Source organism: Ochotona curzoniae, unplaced genomic scaffold (genome assembly GCF_017591425.1).
Source record: "Ochotona curzoniae isolate NIBS_2020 unplaced genomic scaffold, NIBS_Ocur_1.0 contig_64, whole genome shotgun sequence".
Classification (NCBI taxonomy): domain Eukaryota; kingdom Metazoa; phylum Chordata; class Mammalia; order Lagomorpha; family Ochotonidae; genus Ochotona; species Ochotona curzoniae.
This window is the reverse complement of record NW_024466502.1, coordinates 46,872,282-46,889,688: the sequence shown is the minus strand read 5'-3', so window position 1 is coordinate 46,889,688 and position 17,407 is coordinate 46,872,282. Positions and strand designations below refer to the sequence as shown.

General features: G+C 43.3%; 1 protein-coding gene across 1 annotated transcript; it reads left to right on the top strand.

The window, feature by feature from the left end:
- The first annotated feature begins 200 nt into the window (after nt 1-200).
- DLEU7 (deleted in lymphocytic leukemia 7) lies at nt 201-14,767 on the top strand. Its single transcript, XM_040991055.1, has 2 exons — nt 201-644; nt 14,120-14,767. The coding sequence occupies exons 1-2, from the start codon at nt 201-203 to the stop codon at nt 14,324-14,326; spliced, it is 651 nt and encodes a 216-aa protein (XP_040846989.1). The 3' UTR covers nt 14,327-14,767.
- The last annotated feature ends 2,640 nt before the right edge of the window (nt 14,768-17,407 follow it).

Sequence of the window (17,407 nt, the reverse complement as noted above, 5' to 3'; positions counted from 1 at the left end):
GAGTGGAAGCGAATGCAGGGGCTAGCGCGGGTCATAGACTGCGGGCTGGGGGCGGGGCCGGCCACACAAGCGGAGAGCAGCCCAGGCCCAAGATCGGAGGGTTAGGAAATGTGACCCTGGCGACCCCAAACGCCCCCGCCTCCCTTGCTCACTGCAGCTCCACCTGCGCGAGGAAGCGCGCGGAGCCGCTGGTGGAGGCGATGGCCAGCCCCGCGCCCTTAGTAGCCTCTATTAGTCACCAAATGGTGGCTCTGCAGACCCTGCAGCTGCTGCAGCAGGAATGGGGCTGGGGGGACGGGCCAGGCGCCACCGGGGGTTCGCGCGACCCGGACCACGTGTCCGCCGCCCCTGTCCGATGCTCAGGCCATGGGCGAGCCCTGCTGGGGCCAGAACGTGAGGTGGGGGGCGGAACCGTGGGATCCGGGGCTCGGGCGAGGACCCCCGAAGCAGGGATGGTGCGGGGCGCCGAGGGGGGCGCCGAGCTGCTCCTCCTCCCGCGGGACCGCAGGCCCTGCACCCTGGCGAGGATGGCGATGCGCAGCGCGCTGGCCCGCGTGGTAGACTCGACCTCCGAGCTGGTCAGCGTGGAGCAGACGCTGCTGGGGCCCCTGCAGCAAGAGCGATCCTTTCCCATTCACCTGAAGGTGAGTCTGACCCCCGTGCAGAGCCAGGGGTCTGGGACTCCGGAGGGCACCAGGTGGGGCCACGCAACCCCAGACGAGCTGTGCAGCTTCACTGCGTCCCAGGGGGAGGTGCACTGGGGGCCTGGGACACGCTGGAGCCTCAGCATCCAGGGGTAGAGGAGCTCTAGACCTGCCTGGGGTCAGCTTGGAAGACAGCCAATGTGAGGCCTTAGCAAAATCTACCTGGGGCTTCCTTTTACCCTTGCATTAATCAGGGCCCTTTCCACAGGTCTGGGGCAAGAGAAAGCTGCTCCAGCTGGTTCCCCAATGAGCATCCCCTCCCTTCAGAACCTTCAGTGCATTACTGGAGTCCCCTTTGCCCTTCTGTGATGAAATCAGGCACGTTTATTTAAAGTTCCTTCACGCTCATGAATCACCGTTATTATTGCATAAATCCATTGCCCCAAGGAGCCAGGGGTCTTAGAAAGGCAGCCGAAATTCTCATAAGCCCAGTGAGAGCCGGGTGGGTCCTAGGTGTTGAAGCGTGAATACTAAACTAAACTCTTGTTAAGTCACCCAGCTCATATTTGTAGAGCGTGGTTTCCTCCGAATACCTAACGAAGTTGGCCACGTTAGCCATGGAACCCAGTAGCCTCCTAATAGATTGAAGGGAAAGGTGGAAATCTAGTGTGGGGAGTGGTGTTGGAGGGGGTCCCTGTTACAATGCTTGGAGTGCTGTTAGCTCACCTAACTGATTTAAGGTCACAGATGTTTTTGAAGGGTTGTGGTTGGGAGCATTGTTTTGCTCATTGCATTGGGAGTGTGATAGAAAGAAGTCGGGGAAGGGGTGATGATGATCGAAAGAGTTCTTCTTGCCCAGTGACAGGCCAAAGTCTGGGAAAGTTGCTGTCTACTAAACTGCAGCATACACTGCAAAGGTTTTGCTTAAAACTGAATACACCCAGACACTGTTGCTCTACTGAGTCTGCACTCCCCACACAGAGTGCTGCTCACTCTTGGTGGTTAAAGAATTCTTGTGCATCGTAAAGTGTTCCCAGCATCCCTGGCCTCTCCCCAGAAGATACTGACTACTCTAACTACTCCTTCAATTTCAATCCCCTAAGTGGATACCCTGGACATTGCTAAATGGACATGGGGATAGATGCCTTCTAAACTTACCTGAGCCAGTTAAAAAATACAGCTGTGTTTCACTTGATGGTAACCTTTGGTATCACCAAGAAATTTTAAAAATCCTGTCCATTAAAGTGTGATACACCATTGACTGTGAGTTGCATCCTAACTTCTGGGATTTTTTTTTTTTTTTTGTAAGTGTCCTAAAATGTGTGTCTTAGAGTTGATGACCTAGGAAGTTTGATGTGACAATAGGAAACCACACAGGATGGACAGCCAATAGAGAGTCTAAGTGATCCTGGAAGGTGTTTGCTCAGCTATTAAAGGGAAAATGTATTACAGGGAACACTGTGTGGTCCAAGACCCTAGAGCATTGAGAAGGCCTGAGGCCAGGTGCAAGAGCAGGTGTGTGTATACATATGTCTGTGTGTATAATACAAAATTATCCAATACGGAAGAAGACTAAAAAAAAAAAAAATGATGCAGGCCTAATGGGAAAGGCCTGTGCATCGCACCAAGGCCTTTAGCTTGTGGGTAGTTCAACTCCAGAAGCTCAGACAAGTCTGAGAATGCTTGGTTTCTGTGTGGGAGTGAGGTCACAAGACAGTTGTCTGTGGGCCCAGCTTGGTGGCAATGGAGTCAAGCTGGTGCTCCCTGTCCTGGAGGCAGCCCCTATAACTAGTACCATTTTATTATGATGTAGCCCCTGTAACTAATGCCATTTTATTGTTGATACATTTATACTGCATCAGCCTCTTGGTCTTTTCTGATTAACTTTGGGTCCTAACCATTTTCCATCCATAAGTTGTCTTTCTCCACCTGCTCTGCTCCTTTTCTGAGAAAACTAGAGCCATCTCTTGTACTCAACAGTCCAGTTCCCAGTCTTCTGGGTTCTTGTCTCAGATAAATGCTGCTGTCCTGCCTTGGCTCCCCCTGTAAATTCACTGGAAGAAACTTCTTATTGCCCCCAAGCCTTTTCCATCAGCTCTGTCCTCTTTCTATTTTCCCTGGTCTCCTCTCTGCCCACTCTGCCCAGGCCTTGGCTACTCTCACTCTCTCCCTCATCGCCACATTTTCTTGAGTCACACAAGTTCTTCCTTTGCTCGTCGCACCAACTTCTGCAGGCTTTTGTGTGTGTTGCTGTCACTTGCCCAGAATATCCAGCCATGCTTGGGACAAACAGCTCTGCTATTTCCTCCAGCAGTCTGTTCTTCACCTGAGTGCAAGGGTCCCTGAGAACAACCTGTGCTTTCACAAGGGAGAGAAGTGCAGGCCAGTCTGGCTCCCTTGCCAGCATCTTGGAAGCGTGCCTGGTTTGTTGTCGGGAGAAAAGGTAATACATTTATTGGGTTTCTAGATTTATGATGACACAGTACTTAGTCTGGAGGGCCAGATGCTGTTTGACCTTTCTGGGTGGCTGGCTGTATGGATGTGGCTGCATTAAATGCTTGTGTTTATTCAGATGATTCGGAAGAGTGTTTTTCTGTTATTCTAAATTAGGAATGTGCTGGCTTGCTTTATACCACCGAATGGTTTCGGGAAGACTTCTACTAATGGAAATAACACTTATATCTCTTTGGGGATATTATTTGCCATGGAAGATGGGTAGGAAGACTCCTGTGACTTGAAGCCTACAGCCCAGATGACTAGGAATGGGGACCCTATGGGATGTACAGCACTGAACAGCACCGTGATTGAATCTCATGGAGCATTTTCAACCTTCCTCTGCCAATCCCTACTACAGACCCTTGGGAAACTTCTTTTGTCTTCCTGTCCTCCAGTCTCCTCATCTATAAAGTGGGTATGGTGAGATCTTACCTAAAGAGTTACTGAGACAATTTACATAAAGACTCGGTCAGTGGCTCCTTCATTGTAAATCACCATACACTTGAAGTATAATCATTGCAATCATTATTATTATTATTATTATTATAGAACTATTACTCTTGTGAGTTTCATTCTTAATATTAGTGAGTCTGACCCATGAACTCTTACTTCTCTGTTTCTGTGGACAAAAGCAGAATTAGGATATTTCAGAAACTTAGAAAACCTCAACTCTGCATGTCTGAAAAGTGACACAGCAGTATCAGAGTTGATTAACTCACTGATCAGTAAACCCCCTGCTGGGTAAGGAAGGGAAGTCTCAGGCATGAAGGCAGAGATCCCATTAGTAATTTTGCAGAATCAGTTAATGAAGCCAACACTTACTATTCTTTTCAAGACTTAGAAATTACTGGTGCAAAAAGCCATGGGCTTCCTAGTGGTAGATGCAAAATGTTGAGCAGTAGTGATGCTTGTTAAATTGGATATAGAAGATTGGGTTAATAAACAAGGGCTGAAAAATGAGGCTCCAAGGAACTGAAGGCCTTGCCCAAGATCCTGCAGCTAAGAAAGGATGACTGTAGTTTTGATTTGGACCAAAGTTTTGGCATCCTCAAAGGCTCAGGTACTGGTGGACTCAGTTCCCAAGGTTTATGTTGGTGGATTAAAGCTGGAAACTTGACCTAATTATCATCTGTGGAGGTAGGCCTCATGGGAGGATATTAGATCAGGGGGGTGTACCCTCAGAAGGGTAAGAGACTTGGCAGTTTAAGCTGCTTGGCCTCTCTCTCTCTCTGTCTTTGTTTACTGTCTTGCTGGGAAATTCTCACTCTACATACACACACACATACACACACATCCTATACCCTCATCAAACATAAGGCTAGAGGAGACACCCTAAGTTGGACTGTGAATCTCCACAAACTATTAGTTAAGAAGCCCTTTCCCTTACAAGTTAGTTTCTCTCGGGCATTTTAGTTACCACAGCAAAAAGCTGACTAAAGCAAGTTTCCTAAACCTACTGCTGAAGGAATGTGCACAGATGTGAGCTGTATGCATGTATGGCCATGGTTGCATATGCTGTGCACTGTCTATGCCTGGGCTATAGCAGGCACATTGTAGATGTGATGTGCTAACTTGGCTCAGCTGCTACAACAGACGGCACAGACCTGATGTATTAAAACAGTAAACACTTATTCTGGAGGTTCAAGTCCAAGATCAAGGTGCTAAGGAGTTTGATTTGTAGTAAGGGCTCCCCTCCCTTCTTGGGTTGTAGCAACAGCCTTTTTCACTGTGTCCTTCCATGGTCTCTCTTCAGTGCATACAAAGACACACTTGGGGGTGGAGGGGAATAGATGAGCATTCTAGCATTTTAAAACACCACCAGTGCTGTAAGATTACAGTCTGTTGTGGTTCCCAAGGGCCTCTGTGTTGAGAGCTTGGTTCTCAGGGTTACCATATTGGAAAGCCGGAATCTTTTTTTTTTTTTATTTTAACAGGTGGGGTTTCATGGGGGGGTCCTTAGTGAACTGGGAGCTCAGTTCTCAAAAGGGATTAAGAAATTTCTCATTCAACCCTGTGATGTCCCCAAGAGGCTTGTTACAAAAGAAGCAAATTTGTTTCCTCCCACGCTGTCTGTCTTCTCTTTGTCTGCCTCACCCTGTGGACTTCACTGAGCACACATTCTCACCAGCCATACTGGGGCCTTTCCTAGAACCTGCACTGTGATGTTGGGACCTTCTGTCTCCAAAACTGTGAACTCCACTAACCTCCTGTTTATGAGTTAGCTGCCTCCGGTGTTGAAAAGCTGACTAATATGAGGCCTCACTCTTACGACCACATTTCCCCTTAATTCCCTCCCTAAATCTGAGTCCTAAATATAATCAAGTGAGAGCAGTGGTGGTGATTTCCTGCTAAGGGCCATTTGGATATTGATAACATCATTCTCAAGCACACAAAATTATTGACTTTGAAATCAGGCTACCATAGATTTATTGAATTTTGAGTATTGCCTCTAGTTGCCTTGTCAGGGTGACTCTTACAGTCTCCACCTGTGCCTTCAAGATTAGGGCTTTAGCATAGGAATCTGGCAGGGTGGGTGGAATTTGGGGGTGGGATTCATGTCCTAACACAGAGAGACCTACATGGCACCCAAAGCACCTGGTGATCTTAGGAGATTATTTTCAAACCAGTATTACCAACAAGACTTTATCAAGTATTTGCTAGTCAGTGTGCAGAACACCAGAAGGAAACCAGTTTAAGATTTTTTTTGATACTGCCAAGAATGATCAGGACGTGGAAGAACCATCCAATTATGAAGTTACTCTGAATTATGCCTGTCTGTCTTTGAAATGAAAAGCTGAAGCAGGTGTCACGGAAAGCCTGGCTGAAAACCACTTTAAAAGGCAGAAGAGCTTGCTTGCCATTGCAACTGAAACATTGTTAGGAGCCCATGCATGTCCATGTGTTCATCCTGCCACCCACTATTGTGTCAGGTTCCATAGTCCTGGCCAATTTTCTCATGCTATGGAGTAAGAGCAACAGTCATAAAACTATGGGCTCTGGCTTCAGTCATCACAAATGCTACCTGCAAACTGCAAGTGTGACTCTTGAGTTGTCCAGTGGAAGATAATGAGGTTGAGTTCCTTTCCTGTTGAACCCTGGTAAGAGGAGGCAGTTTCTGCAAAATTTGGGAGTTTTGTCTTCAGAAATTACTAACAGACTAATAAAAATGTTCATGTCATTATCAACAGTCATAGTCACATTTGTTCTTTATTTCAGACAAAATGGTGCTGTTGTGTTAAAAAAAAAAAAAAAAGAGAGACCCAAGGACTAATCTCACAGCATCTGTTTCTCTTCTATGGAAAGAATGACTGCTCTAGAAGTAGTTAATTAATTTATAGCTTTGTAATTTCTTGTGATCCAAGTGATCTGAATATCATGCCGCAAAGGCTTTCTGAAATGAAGATTTGGGAAAAGCAATCATAGACAAGTTCTAAAGCCTAAACTACTTATGTTCGACACCTTGGTGTGGAAATGCTGCACTGTTTTGTTTTATAATTTTGGGGTTTACCCTCTGAGCATCCCTGAATCAAGTGATTGTATTCATCACAAAAGTGCTTTTCAACGAACTCTTCAATTGAACCTGATGCCATACCCACAGCACATGCCTCAGGAACAGGAGTTATTGGTGAGCGTTTACAGCGGGCACACCACAAGTAAAAATGTTTAATTTCCTGTGGATGAGAGACTTTTTATGGTGACTGGCAAACACTGTGCTTCTTCATTGGGTGTTTTATTAACACAGAGTTATATACCAATTTGAGACTGATCTTGGGTTTGGGTACCTGGTAACTGCCCTGTGTTCTGTGGATTGTAGCTCAAAGCCATATGTTGATGAATTAACTCAAATTGGGACAATTTCTAGTTCATTAGGAGAAACATCCTCTCCATTTATGTACACATTCAGGGTGGAGGATCCTAATGGGGCAGGGACAGGGATTTATGGTTGCTTTTTGTATCCCAGCACTGAGCTGACCAGGCAGAAGTTTATTAAGACATTCTCTCTCTCTTTATCTTCCTCCTATCCTTTGTAGAGAAGAAGGAGAGAGAGCTTTCTCTCCTCTTTTCTTCTCTCTCTCTCTTGCTTCTTCCCCCTCCTACCCTGCAACTTATGCAGAGAGATGGAGAGGAAAATGTGAGAAGAAACTACTAGTTTGTACCATGTTACTGTAGGAGAATGTAGCTCAAGCTGTTACTGGTTTGGAAAGACTTCACTTATTTTAAAGTCAGTGATCAAACAAGTTTGAACTAGCTTATAGGACATGTGTTTCTAGAAGTGCTTTGGAGGATCATATGGTAGGGAAAAAAACAAAACTGGTAAACCCTTGTGAAGAGTCTCTGTCTTAGGTGAAGCCAAATCAGATCCTATTTTTGACCAAGTATCAGTCTCAGAAAACAAGTTTTGAAACAGACTCTTCCTGCCTGAGTCTTCTTGATTTCAAGCTTTCAGGTCTGATGGGAGTGTTTATTTCCAGTAAGAAACTAGAAAAAGGTTTGAACTTGAATTCCCTTTTTGGGATATGTGGGTGCATTTTCAGTTGTTCAAGGATTCTAGACGTTTATTTCTAGCAAACAAAATACATAATGCAGAAAGTGCAGGAGTGATTTTTTTCTGGAGAATTCTCTCACCCTGCGTCACAGAGAATATTGTTGAGGAAGGAAGAGCTCCAACTGGGAGGTCTCTGATTAGCAAGGGTGGATTTTCATGGGGGTATAGGAAGTTCCATGCTTTTAATATTTTTCAAATAGCCCAGCCCTCTCAATTACAGGGAACAGGGTTGGGCCATTCTTCAATTTGGATATAGTTGTGGCCAACTTGAGCTTTGTAACATTCTTTAACATTCAGTGAACCTTAAGGAAAACAGAACAAAGATGACCCAGGAAGAACTACCAACCAATTCCCTTTTGGACAGTTTCGCTCCATTTCCCAAACCAGTGCTTTTTCCTCCTGAGTCTGTGGAGCCCCTGTTCACTCTCACCTGGTCATCCATAGCTTCCTAACTCCTGTCTTCAATTTTGGCTCCCACTCTGGACAGCAAGCTCTGCTCTGTGAGACACGGCAGTAGCTGGCCCAGTTTTTGATCTTGGGTAGGCCTTTGGTGAGTATTTGAATTCTAGTAGAGACAGCCAAATTCTATCTCTGCCACTCACTTGCAGTGTGAGCCAAGGATGTCACTGACTCTCCCCACATCCCACAGCTTTTTTTTTTTCTTCTGGATTGCTGCTGTATGACAAGATGTGTAAAGGGAGCCCAGGTTCCAGTCGGACTCCTGGTAAACACTCCGTCTCATTAGCTGGACATGGGCTTGGAAAAAGACACATTGTCAACATGACCCCTGCGATGCGTAGGCTCCAGGGACTTCACTGTGGCGTTCAAGGCTTTCCAGAACATCTCGTATCTGGTGTGCAACACAAGGTCATGCTCTCTGAACACTTATCTCTGCCTTTCCCAGACCCTTCCTGACCTCAGGGCTTTGAGTCTGTATTCTAAGTGTAAGGCCACCTCTTTCCCCCATGAGTCAAATACTGCCTTTCTCAGCATCTGCTGTCTAGTCGCATCACTTATAGCTCCTCCCTTATCACTTCTCTATGGTCTCTCCCAAGCTTTCATTTCCTCTGCAAAGATCACTGGTGTACACTGATGCCACTGAGCTTTTTATCATTTTTAATTTTATTTTATTCTCTGTGTATGGCATCTCTACTAAACAGTCTCAAATAAGTTTCACATCACTAACTGGATTCAGAGTTTCTACAGAGCATTCTTTTCTCTTACCCTTCTTGCTGATCTTCACCATCTAGCCTAGTGTTTTCTTTATAACCTTGAACTGGTGGATTACTTTACAGACACCCAGAACCTTCATATCCATGAGATAATTTAACCTTTGCAACCTCTCCAAGTGACAGCCATCATTGTTTCCATTTTACAGATGAGAAAACTGAGTGTTCTGTAGACAATACAGCTCAGCCAAGGATGGATCATCCAAGGGGCAGAACCAGAGCTCCAATGGCAGCCAGGCTGCACTTGAAGGAAAGAGCTTTGCTGACCTTTTCTGGGTTTTTGTAGTCATTGGAATGGTTACCCGTCCTCACACTTGCAAAGTCATTTTTGTCTTGGAGAGTAACATACACACTGGTTCTAGGAATTAAAATGTGGACCTCTTTGGGAGCCATTTTTCTACTTTGCATAGGGAAGATTTCAACAAATAATTACAATGAAAACATTCTTTAAAAATGAGAACTATCTCCTTGAATGAATTTCTGCCTGAGAACTTGAGTTCCTACAATATGTTCAGGTGGATTTTGGACAGCACATGATGAAAATGATTTACACATAACCAATTTGGTATGAACCCTATGCTGTGCTTGAGTTATGAGTCTATAAATGTCTGCTCTTCCAGAGAATTGAATTTTTGTGCTTTTCAATATCTGTTGTCATATTTCAGTGGACATTCTGGTATGTGCTCTGTGTGTTTCATTCTCCCTACTGGGTTATTAAACTCATTAGAGATTAGGTCTGATGCTTTTCTGTCTTTTACTCAGTGTCATTGGTCTAGTCCTGGAGGCTTGTGCATGTAAAAAATAATTCTAATGAATCTATCAGCCAAGTTAAACAGGCCAAGGCTGTTATTATCCTGATGTACTAGTCGAGTCAAGACAAAATACCTTAACTCAATTCTAACAAAACAAATTTTATTAAATTTTCGTTAGTTTGAAGAGCAGAGATAGAGATGCTCCACCTGCTGGCTCATTCCTGAGATGTTCACAACAGCCTTGCCGGGGCTGAGCCAGGAGCCAGACAGGCAGTAGAAACCAAAGGACTTGAGCCATCACCACTGCCTTTCAGAATCAGCGTCAGCAGGCAGCAAGAATCCAGATGGGAGCCGGGATATAATCCAGGCACCCTGATACGGTATTGGCCATCCCTAGCAGCACCTTCACCTTGCTATGCCAAAGGCCCATCCCTCAACTCACTTAGAAATGTGAATGCCAGCCAGAAATGGGACCATTCTAGCAAACAATACTTTGCCTAGCCTCAGTCTGAAACTACACAAGACGTGTCAGTTCCAAAGCCTGCTTTTACATTGCTCAGCCATACAGTTCTAATTCTGGCCTAGTGCTCACAGCACCATGTGAGATATTACATCATTTCTAAAAGCATCTGGGACTTGCTAAATGAAAGCCTCTGGGAGTATATGCTCTGTCACTGAATGGAAAACACCGTGAGTGAAGTCACTGATAATATTGATCACTTGTTTTTCTAGCGAAAGCCCATGAACCCTTCAAAATGCTGTTGCCTGAACACTGTAACTTGTGGCTCCCACCATCTGCGGCAGAACCAGCAGAGGTTGGGTTGGAAGCAATGGTGACTGGATCCCTAGTTGACCTTCAAGCCTTCTAGAAAGGAAGAGAAGCAATCACCTACTTTAGTTTTCTCTCTCCTGGCTTAAGAGTCCCATGGAAAGCCTATTCATATTAATTTGTTTTCTTTGACTGTTAATATATTTGAGAAAGGATTAAGAGGAAATACTGCACTGGAACAGTAAAATAAAGAGACTTTGCAAAGCTCGCCAGAGATCTGAAGTTTGCCCAGGACTTCTGAGACCAGTACAGTCCCACCGCTGGATTTTATTGTACATGTAATTTCCCCCCAAATGATGCCTTCTTTGATTCTTTACAGTAAATGTGAAATTGACTTCAGATTTTAGACCTGCAACTACTATGTTTAAAGGCATTTTAATCTTCGTGGGGTGATGACTGCCTTCACAGACTGGCTAATGGGCACACGTCACTACACGTTTCAGTGGTTCCTTCTAGTTTGGATTTCCTTTTGCATGTTTTCTTTGATCTTTACACTTTGTACTTAGAGTTGAATTACGTCTATAAAGCAAGTGGACAATTTCCCTTGATGTGGATCATAGGAAGCAGTCCAGAGTGATTTTTTTTTCCCTTGCTCTCCTATTCCTAAACAATATGCTTCAGTAATACAAGGCACCCTATACACTACAGGACAGGTTATTTAACTAGCCCCTTTGGCAGTCTCTGAAGGCAGGGAAACATCAGTGCTTTAAAGAGAAAGAAAAACAGGCAGTCAAGTATTTCCAGGCTACCATTCTTGAGAATAGTGCCCAAGGCATGGTAATTGCTCTGTCCCATTACCTAGCTTACACAGTGATCTTGCTGCCCCTTTTAAGAATTTTATTATTATTATCATTATTAATATTCAAGATATGATTCCACAGGCACAGGGATTCCCCTCTTCACCCCTCCATATCTGCCCCCTCCAATTTCCCCGTTATTACAATATATAGTCCTTCTGCAGCAGTCTTAAGTCCAATATTCTGTTATTTAAGTGCATCATGGCATTGTAGGTATAGACAACGGCAGAAAGTCTAGTACCATATTGTCAAACCATATTTAGCGGTGTCCTTGGGAGTCCTTCTTTTATTTGAGAACAGGGATGTCTTTACTGCCCAGCATACTAGTCTCCCTTATAAAGTTCATCAATAAGAATATATGTATACACATGTTTACCTATATCGGAAGTTACCTTATAACAGAGAGAACACATGATATTGGTCCTTTTGGGATTGCTTGCTGCCTATGTTGGCTGAAATGAAATAGCTGGCTATTTGTGTTGTCTCATGCTGGTAGAGGGGTGCTTGCTCATAAGTCAGAGGACACAAACCTCTTCCAGGTATCCCATGTGGCTGCATGGGCCCAAGGCTTGTGGGCCATCTTCCACTGCTTTTCCAGGCCACAAGCAGGGAGTTGGATGGGAAGTGGAGCATCTGGGACACGAACCAGCAACCATGTAGGATGCTGGCACTTGTAGGTGGAGGGTTAGCCTGTTGAGCCACCATGCTAGCCCTCATGCTTTTTGTTTTAAACATCATCCTGTAAATATACACCATATTTTTAAGTGTCTTTGTTTGCTGTTGCACCTAGCCTCTCATTCCTTCTGAGCTAAAGTTTCTTCCTGAATCATACCTTTGAAAAGAATCAACAGTGAATCTAATAGTGCTAGGCACCTGTTCCTTTACGTGACAGTGCATTTATTCTGTCCCGATAATGATAGCTGTAAATGAAAGATTAGTAGAATTAAACTCATTCTACAGAAGACAGTTATTTGAGAATATGGCTCCATTTTCTTCTATCTTCAGCTTTTGTGTAAAGTCAGCATTCTCTCTCTTGTCATCCTTTCAAACCTCTTTTTTTTTTTTTTGGTGGCTCTTAAGAATAATTTTGCCTTGGAGCCAGCAAATAGCTCATCTGGCTTATCATTCACCTGCAAGCAGTAGCACCCCTGTATGGGCATTGATTGTTGTCCTGGCTATTGCTCTTTCAGTCCAACTCCTTGTGTGGCCCAGGAAAGCAATAGAGAATGACTCAAAACTTTGAGACCCTACACCTGTGTGGGAAACCCTGAAGAAGCTCTTGGTTCCTGGCTTCAGATTGGCTCAGTTCTGACTGTATCATATTTAGCGCTCAGGTTATTAACCATTACATCATGTGTATTCAATCAGGTATTTAAGCTGTGCTTTAAGGTTGTAATTTACCATTAGTGCCATTTGGTTCATTTTAAAGACTTTTTTTTTTTAATTCTGGATGTTATATCCTTGATAATTTTAAACATACTTCATAGTCTCAATCTGAAGTTCTTGGAATTTAATTCTATTCATCATTGCATGTATTATATCATGGTGGATTTTATTGTAAATTTCATAATTTGAGTTTTATTCAACAATGGCTTCATGGGAATTGTTCCGTGGCCTGTGGGCTGTGTCCATGTTCTACTGAGATGGAGTTTTACTCACTTGGCCATATGCCCATGTATATTTCAACCCACTTCAAATTCCTGTTGAGTTCCTAGCCTAGGTATTCCCAGACCTTGAATATGGCATGGAGAACAGCTCCAAACTTCAACTACTGTGTAACACAGATGCACAATTACACATTTCCAGTGGAGAATTTATCTTCTACTCCAGCCTAGCTCTGGAAAGACTTTCTTTTCTTAATGATTTTGGTAGGCAGCTAAAATGTTCTGTTTCTCCTTTGTTGCTGGGCCTTGAGGGATTTTTCCCACTTTCTTGCAAGTTCAGAAAAAAAGAATGTTCTGTTTTATTTAGAAGTCCAGGAATTCAGTAGCAAAATGGGTCTTGGGGAAACTAAGTGTGCCCTCTTTCTAAAACCACAAGTTCAAAGCAAGTCACTTCTCTGTGTTACAAGTTCCCATACTCAACATTTTGTCTGATGTAGAATAATTTCAGTATGCTTGCAATGGGTTGGAGATGAAAAATGTATTGACTTACTTTACTCTTTTAAATGTTTGGGAACCACCCTGTAAATTTACGTTGGGAATTTCTTGAGACCATGTTCATTAGGTAGTAAATTCTGCATTATAATCTTGAACACAGTGATCAAAGGAGTAGTTGGAACAGAAGCTATTTTTATATTTGTCATATCTTTTTCAGGAACAGATAACACACACTCAACTCCAACTGAATCAGGTGAAAAAGCAATATTTTTTAACTGAGAGAACCAAAAGGCTGAGGTTTATTGTTCAAACACAGCTAGATCCACATGCTCAGAATATGTAGTTCTGTTTCTGTTATACTCTTGGTTGGTTCTACTCTCATTTGTGTTAGGTTTGTTCTCATTCAGATTTTCTTCTTATGGTGAAAAGATGTCCACAAGTCGTAGTTATGCAACTCTCCTGGTATTATGGCCTATTCCTCTGACTCAGATCACCTACCATTCCTGACCAGTGCATGTGGCTGCAGGTTAGTGTCCTCTGCTGGGTCTGGCCCCTGCATTTGTGCGTGTGATCAGCCCTTGTCAAGCCACATAGGAGAATGGAAGAGGAGTGCCCTCAATGGGGAACATGTGGGTGCTATTACTGGAAAGGAGAGGGAATGGGAGTCATGTAAACAAAGCCCAAGAGCTATCCCCATCACCTATGTCTCCTCTCCTGTTTGTTTCAGGATAGTGTTGAATTTAGAAACATCTGCAGTCACCTGGCTCTACAGATTGAAGGACAGAAGTTTGACAGAGACTTGAGTGCTGCGCACCAGTGTTTGAAGACCATAGTCAAGAAGCTGATCCAGTCCCTCGCTAACGTTCCTTCAGATGCCCATGTGGTAGCCTGTGCATCCCTGAGACAGATCTTGCAGAATCTCCCAGATGTGTGAGTGGTAAAGACTTCAGGATGAACACCACAGCAAGCACCATGAAGAGACCTGGACACCTTCCGCTCCTAATGGAAGCAGCGGACAATGGATGTTTGTATCCAGGCAAGGAGACTTGATGCACATGTAGCAGTCAGACCCGCCACTTCTGTAGCCTTCAGAATTACAGCCTGTTAGTGAACATTTTTTTTTTAAGCTGCAGTTCACATTTTTAAGTGTGTTATTTTCTGGCTTTCTGAAACATATTCCATCTTATGGAATGGGGTAGATTATAGCTGTACATAATTGTATTAATTCCTATTAAATACTAGTTTTGATCAAATGACACTCTACTCTGTATTCATAGTAACGTAGATCTATAATATTTAACCTAGTTATTTCTATGATTAAAGCTGCATGGTCCTTAAATTATCTTCAGAGACTGGGATATTCAGCAATTGAGATGTTCTTACTGAGGACTTTGTGTTGGGAGAGTGAACATTAGTTGTAGGACCACATGTGTCAGTAATTATGAGTTCCAGTCTTGGCATTAATAACTTACTGTTGGGCAGGAAGAGTTGCTTCTAAACCTTGTACTTTCATAAACTGATTTGTAAATTTAGCATGATAATGAGCTATGAAGTACCAAGGATATATGATACGCAAATACAAAGCACAATGTTATTAAAGTCTCATGTGGAAACATCTAGATCCTCTGTTTCTAAATATTGCGAATGAAGTTGGAAATTCTTGTGAACTAAAGGAGGGTGTGGACATACTGGCAGGTTTCTCTAAACATTTAGAAATGGGAAAAGAAAGAGTGTTTTTTTTTTTCTTGGCAATGGTTCTGCACACACTTGGGGAAAAGATGGAATTTTCAGTTGTTCGATGATGATTATGCTGGAAAGCAAAGGACAGTGAAATTCTGCTTTTCCCTTAAAATTGAAGTAGAAGTAGCATTGAATTTAGTCAAAAAATGTGACAGCATGTATGTGCAGCTGGTTTTCTGAAAGAATTGTAAGCTAAGTCTGTGTAATGAGAGTGTACTACTAAAAAATTTTGATAGTAATCAAGATTTTTTGATCTCATCTATTCTGATCCTCTTTGGTTCCAATTTTTTTTTCCAGAATCAGAGAATGAAAAGTAAAAATGTTGTCTTTTTTTTTTTCTAAGAAATAAATATCCTGAGAAAAGAATTGTGAACAGAAATCTGAATTCTGAAGGAAAGGTGAAATCTCTCTCTCCCTTAGAGTATGTAGGTAAGGTGTGCTAGAAGTGAAGGGCATTTGTTTCTTGTGACAAGTCTTTGGCACTGAGTTCTCTCACTACTAGCAAACATTATATTCCGAGGGAAATGATTATTTTGTGATGAGTTCTTTCTTCCTCCAAGAAAAATTTCCTATTGATTCCTTCAAGTATTTTATATTATTTAGACTTTACCCACCTAATTGTAATTGATAATTCTCTCTATAAATATTGGGAATTTTTTGGTCCTTCCTCCAAGAAACATTAAACATTTGTGCTTTGCTGTCTGTGCTTCTGCTTTTCCCTCACTTTGTATCACGTTTCCCAATGACTGATTAAAGTCTGACTCCTCTTTCAAGGCCTGATTGACCTACTACTTCCTCCGTGAACCCCCAGGCATTGTAGTTGGTGAGGCATTTCAGTTCGTGACTTGCATGGGCATATTTTATGTTCCTTCTCTGCTTCTATTACATGTCAGCTTAACAGCTTGCTATTGCTGTCCTGATGAGCTTGCTGAGGGTAGGAGTTATGCTAGACCCCTCTGCATGTTGCAAAGCAGTTGTGAGTCTCCACTCCCTAGAGGGACTCCCATTGCTCCCACCACATTTTTACACTTCTCACTCATCTCATTCTCACTTTGTGGATGTTGTCCCATGGCCAACCTTCACAACCCTTTGATTTTAAGATCAACAGAAATCACTTTATCCTTTTCTCTTTGCTTAAATGCAGTGTGCAAAGCTCTACTTTTTAGTCAGGGCATACCCTCCAGCATATGAATGCATATGAGTTCTAAGTGTGACTGGGGAAAAACACCTAGCTGTACTAATCACAATTTATGTCCCCCTGCCAAATCTCCAGGCACCCTCAATGTTCTCCATGAGCATTATTTTATTTTCTCAACCTGTGCTGTCAAGTGGGTACAGCTGGCTACGGATTACTTGAAATATGGCTTGTCTAAATTGTCTGTGCGGTTGGGTTGGCCTTTGGGGCACAGTTACTGCCTGCCCCCACCAGTATCCCCTATGACTTCCAGTTTCAACCCCAGCAGCTCCACGTCTGATAGAGATTCTTGCTAATGCACCTGAGAGATCAACAGAGGATGGTCTAAGTGCTTAGGCCTCTGCCACCCATGTGGGCAATTCACATGGAGTTCTTGGGCTCCTGGCTTCAGCCTAGCCCAACTCCAGCTAAAGAGGCCATTCGGGGAGTAGATGAGATAGAATATCGTATTCTTTTTCTCTCTGCCTTTCCTTATGTCTACAACTCTGGATTTCAAATAAATAAATAAATAAATAACCCCCCCCCCCTTTTTTAAATCAAGATGTGCTGAACGTGCAGAATACAAATTGCCTTTTGAAAACCTAGTATTAAAAGAATGCATTTCTCTGGAGGCTTTTTCATTCCCTTCTCATTCACTGCTGATCATTCTGCTTCTAATTGCAACAGGAAAATGAAAGCCATCTGAAGATCATGCTAATCGTCTAATTAGCAGCTACAGCAACCCTGCCCCTGTACGCATGCACCCTGCGCTCCCGTCTGTCCTAAGAAGCTCCTGTTCTGCTCCCGCCTGATGATGGCTGCTTGGCCATGGCCTCTGACCCTTCTCACTGACTTCCTTTTGTGCTCATTTTCTTGCCTGTGTTGTCAGTTTTTGCTTCTCAATAGAATCATTTTGTCAGAACAGCATTATGTCTTACTATCTGCCGTCTTTGAAAAAGTTCCTCAAGGTACATTTTACTCCCTCAACAGCAAAACTCATTACAGTAATCGTCCAACTTAGGTACGTATAATACCCCCCCTTCCTTTCTGAACTCACTTCAAATGGATTTTGTGGCCCTAACTACATCAAAATCATTCTTG

Excerpts from the sequence above, each read along its gene's own strand:
- DLEU7 (XM_040991055.1), top strand. The coding sequence starts at position 201 with ATGGCCAGCCCCGCGCCCTTAGTAGCCTCTATTAGTCACCAAATGGTG. Across the intron at positions 645-14,119 it reads CCTTTCCCATTCACCTGAAG|GATAGTGTTGAATTTAGAAA; the intron begins GTGAGTCTGACC and ends TGTTTGTTTCAG.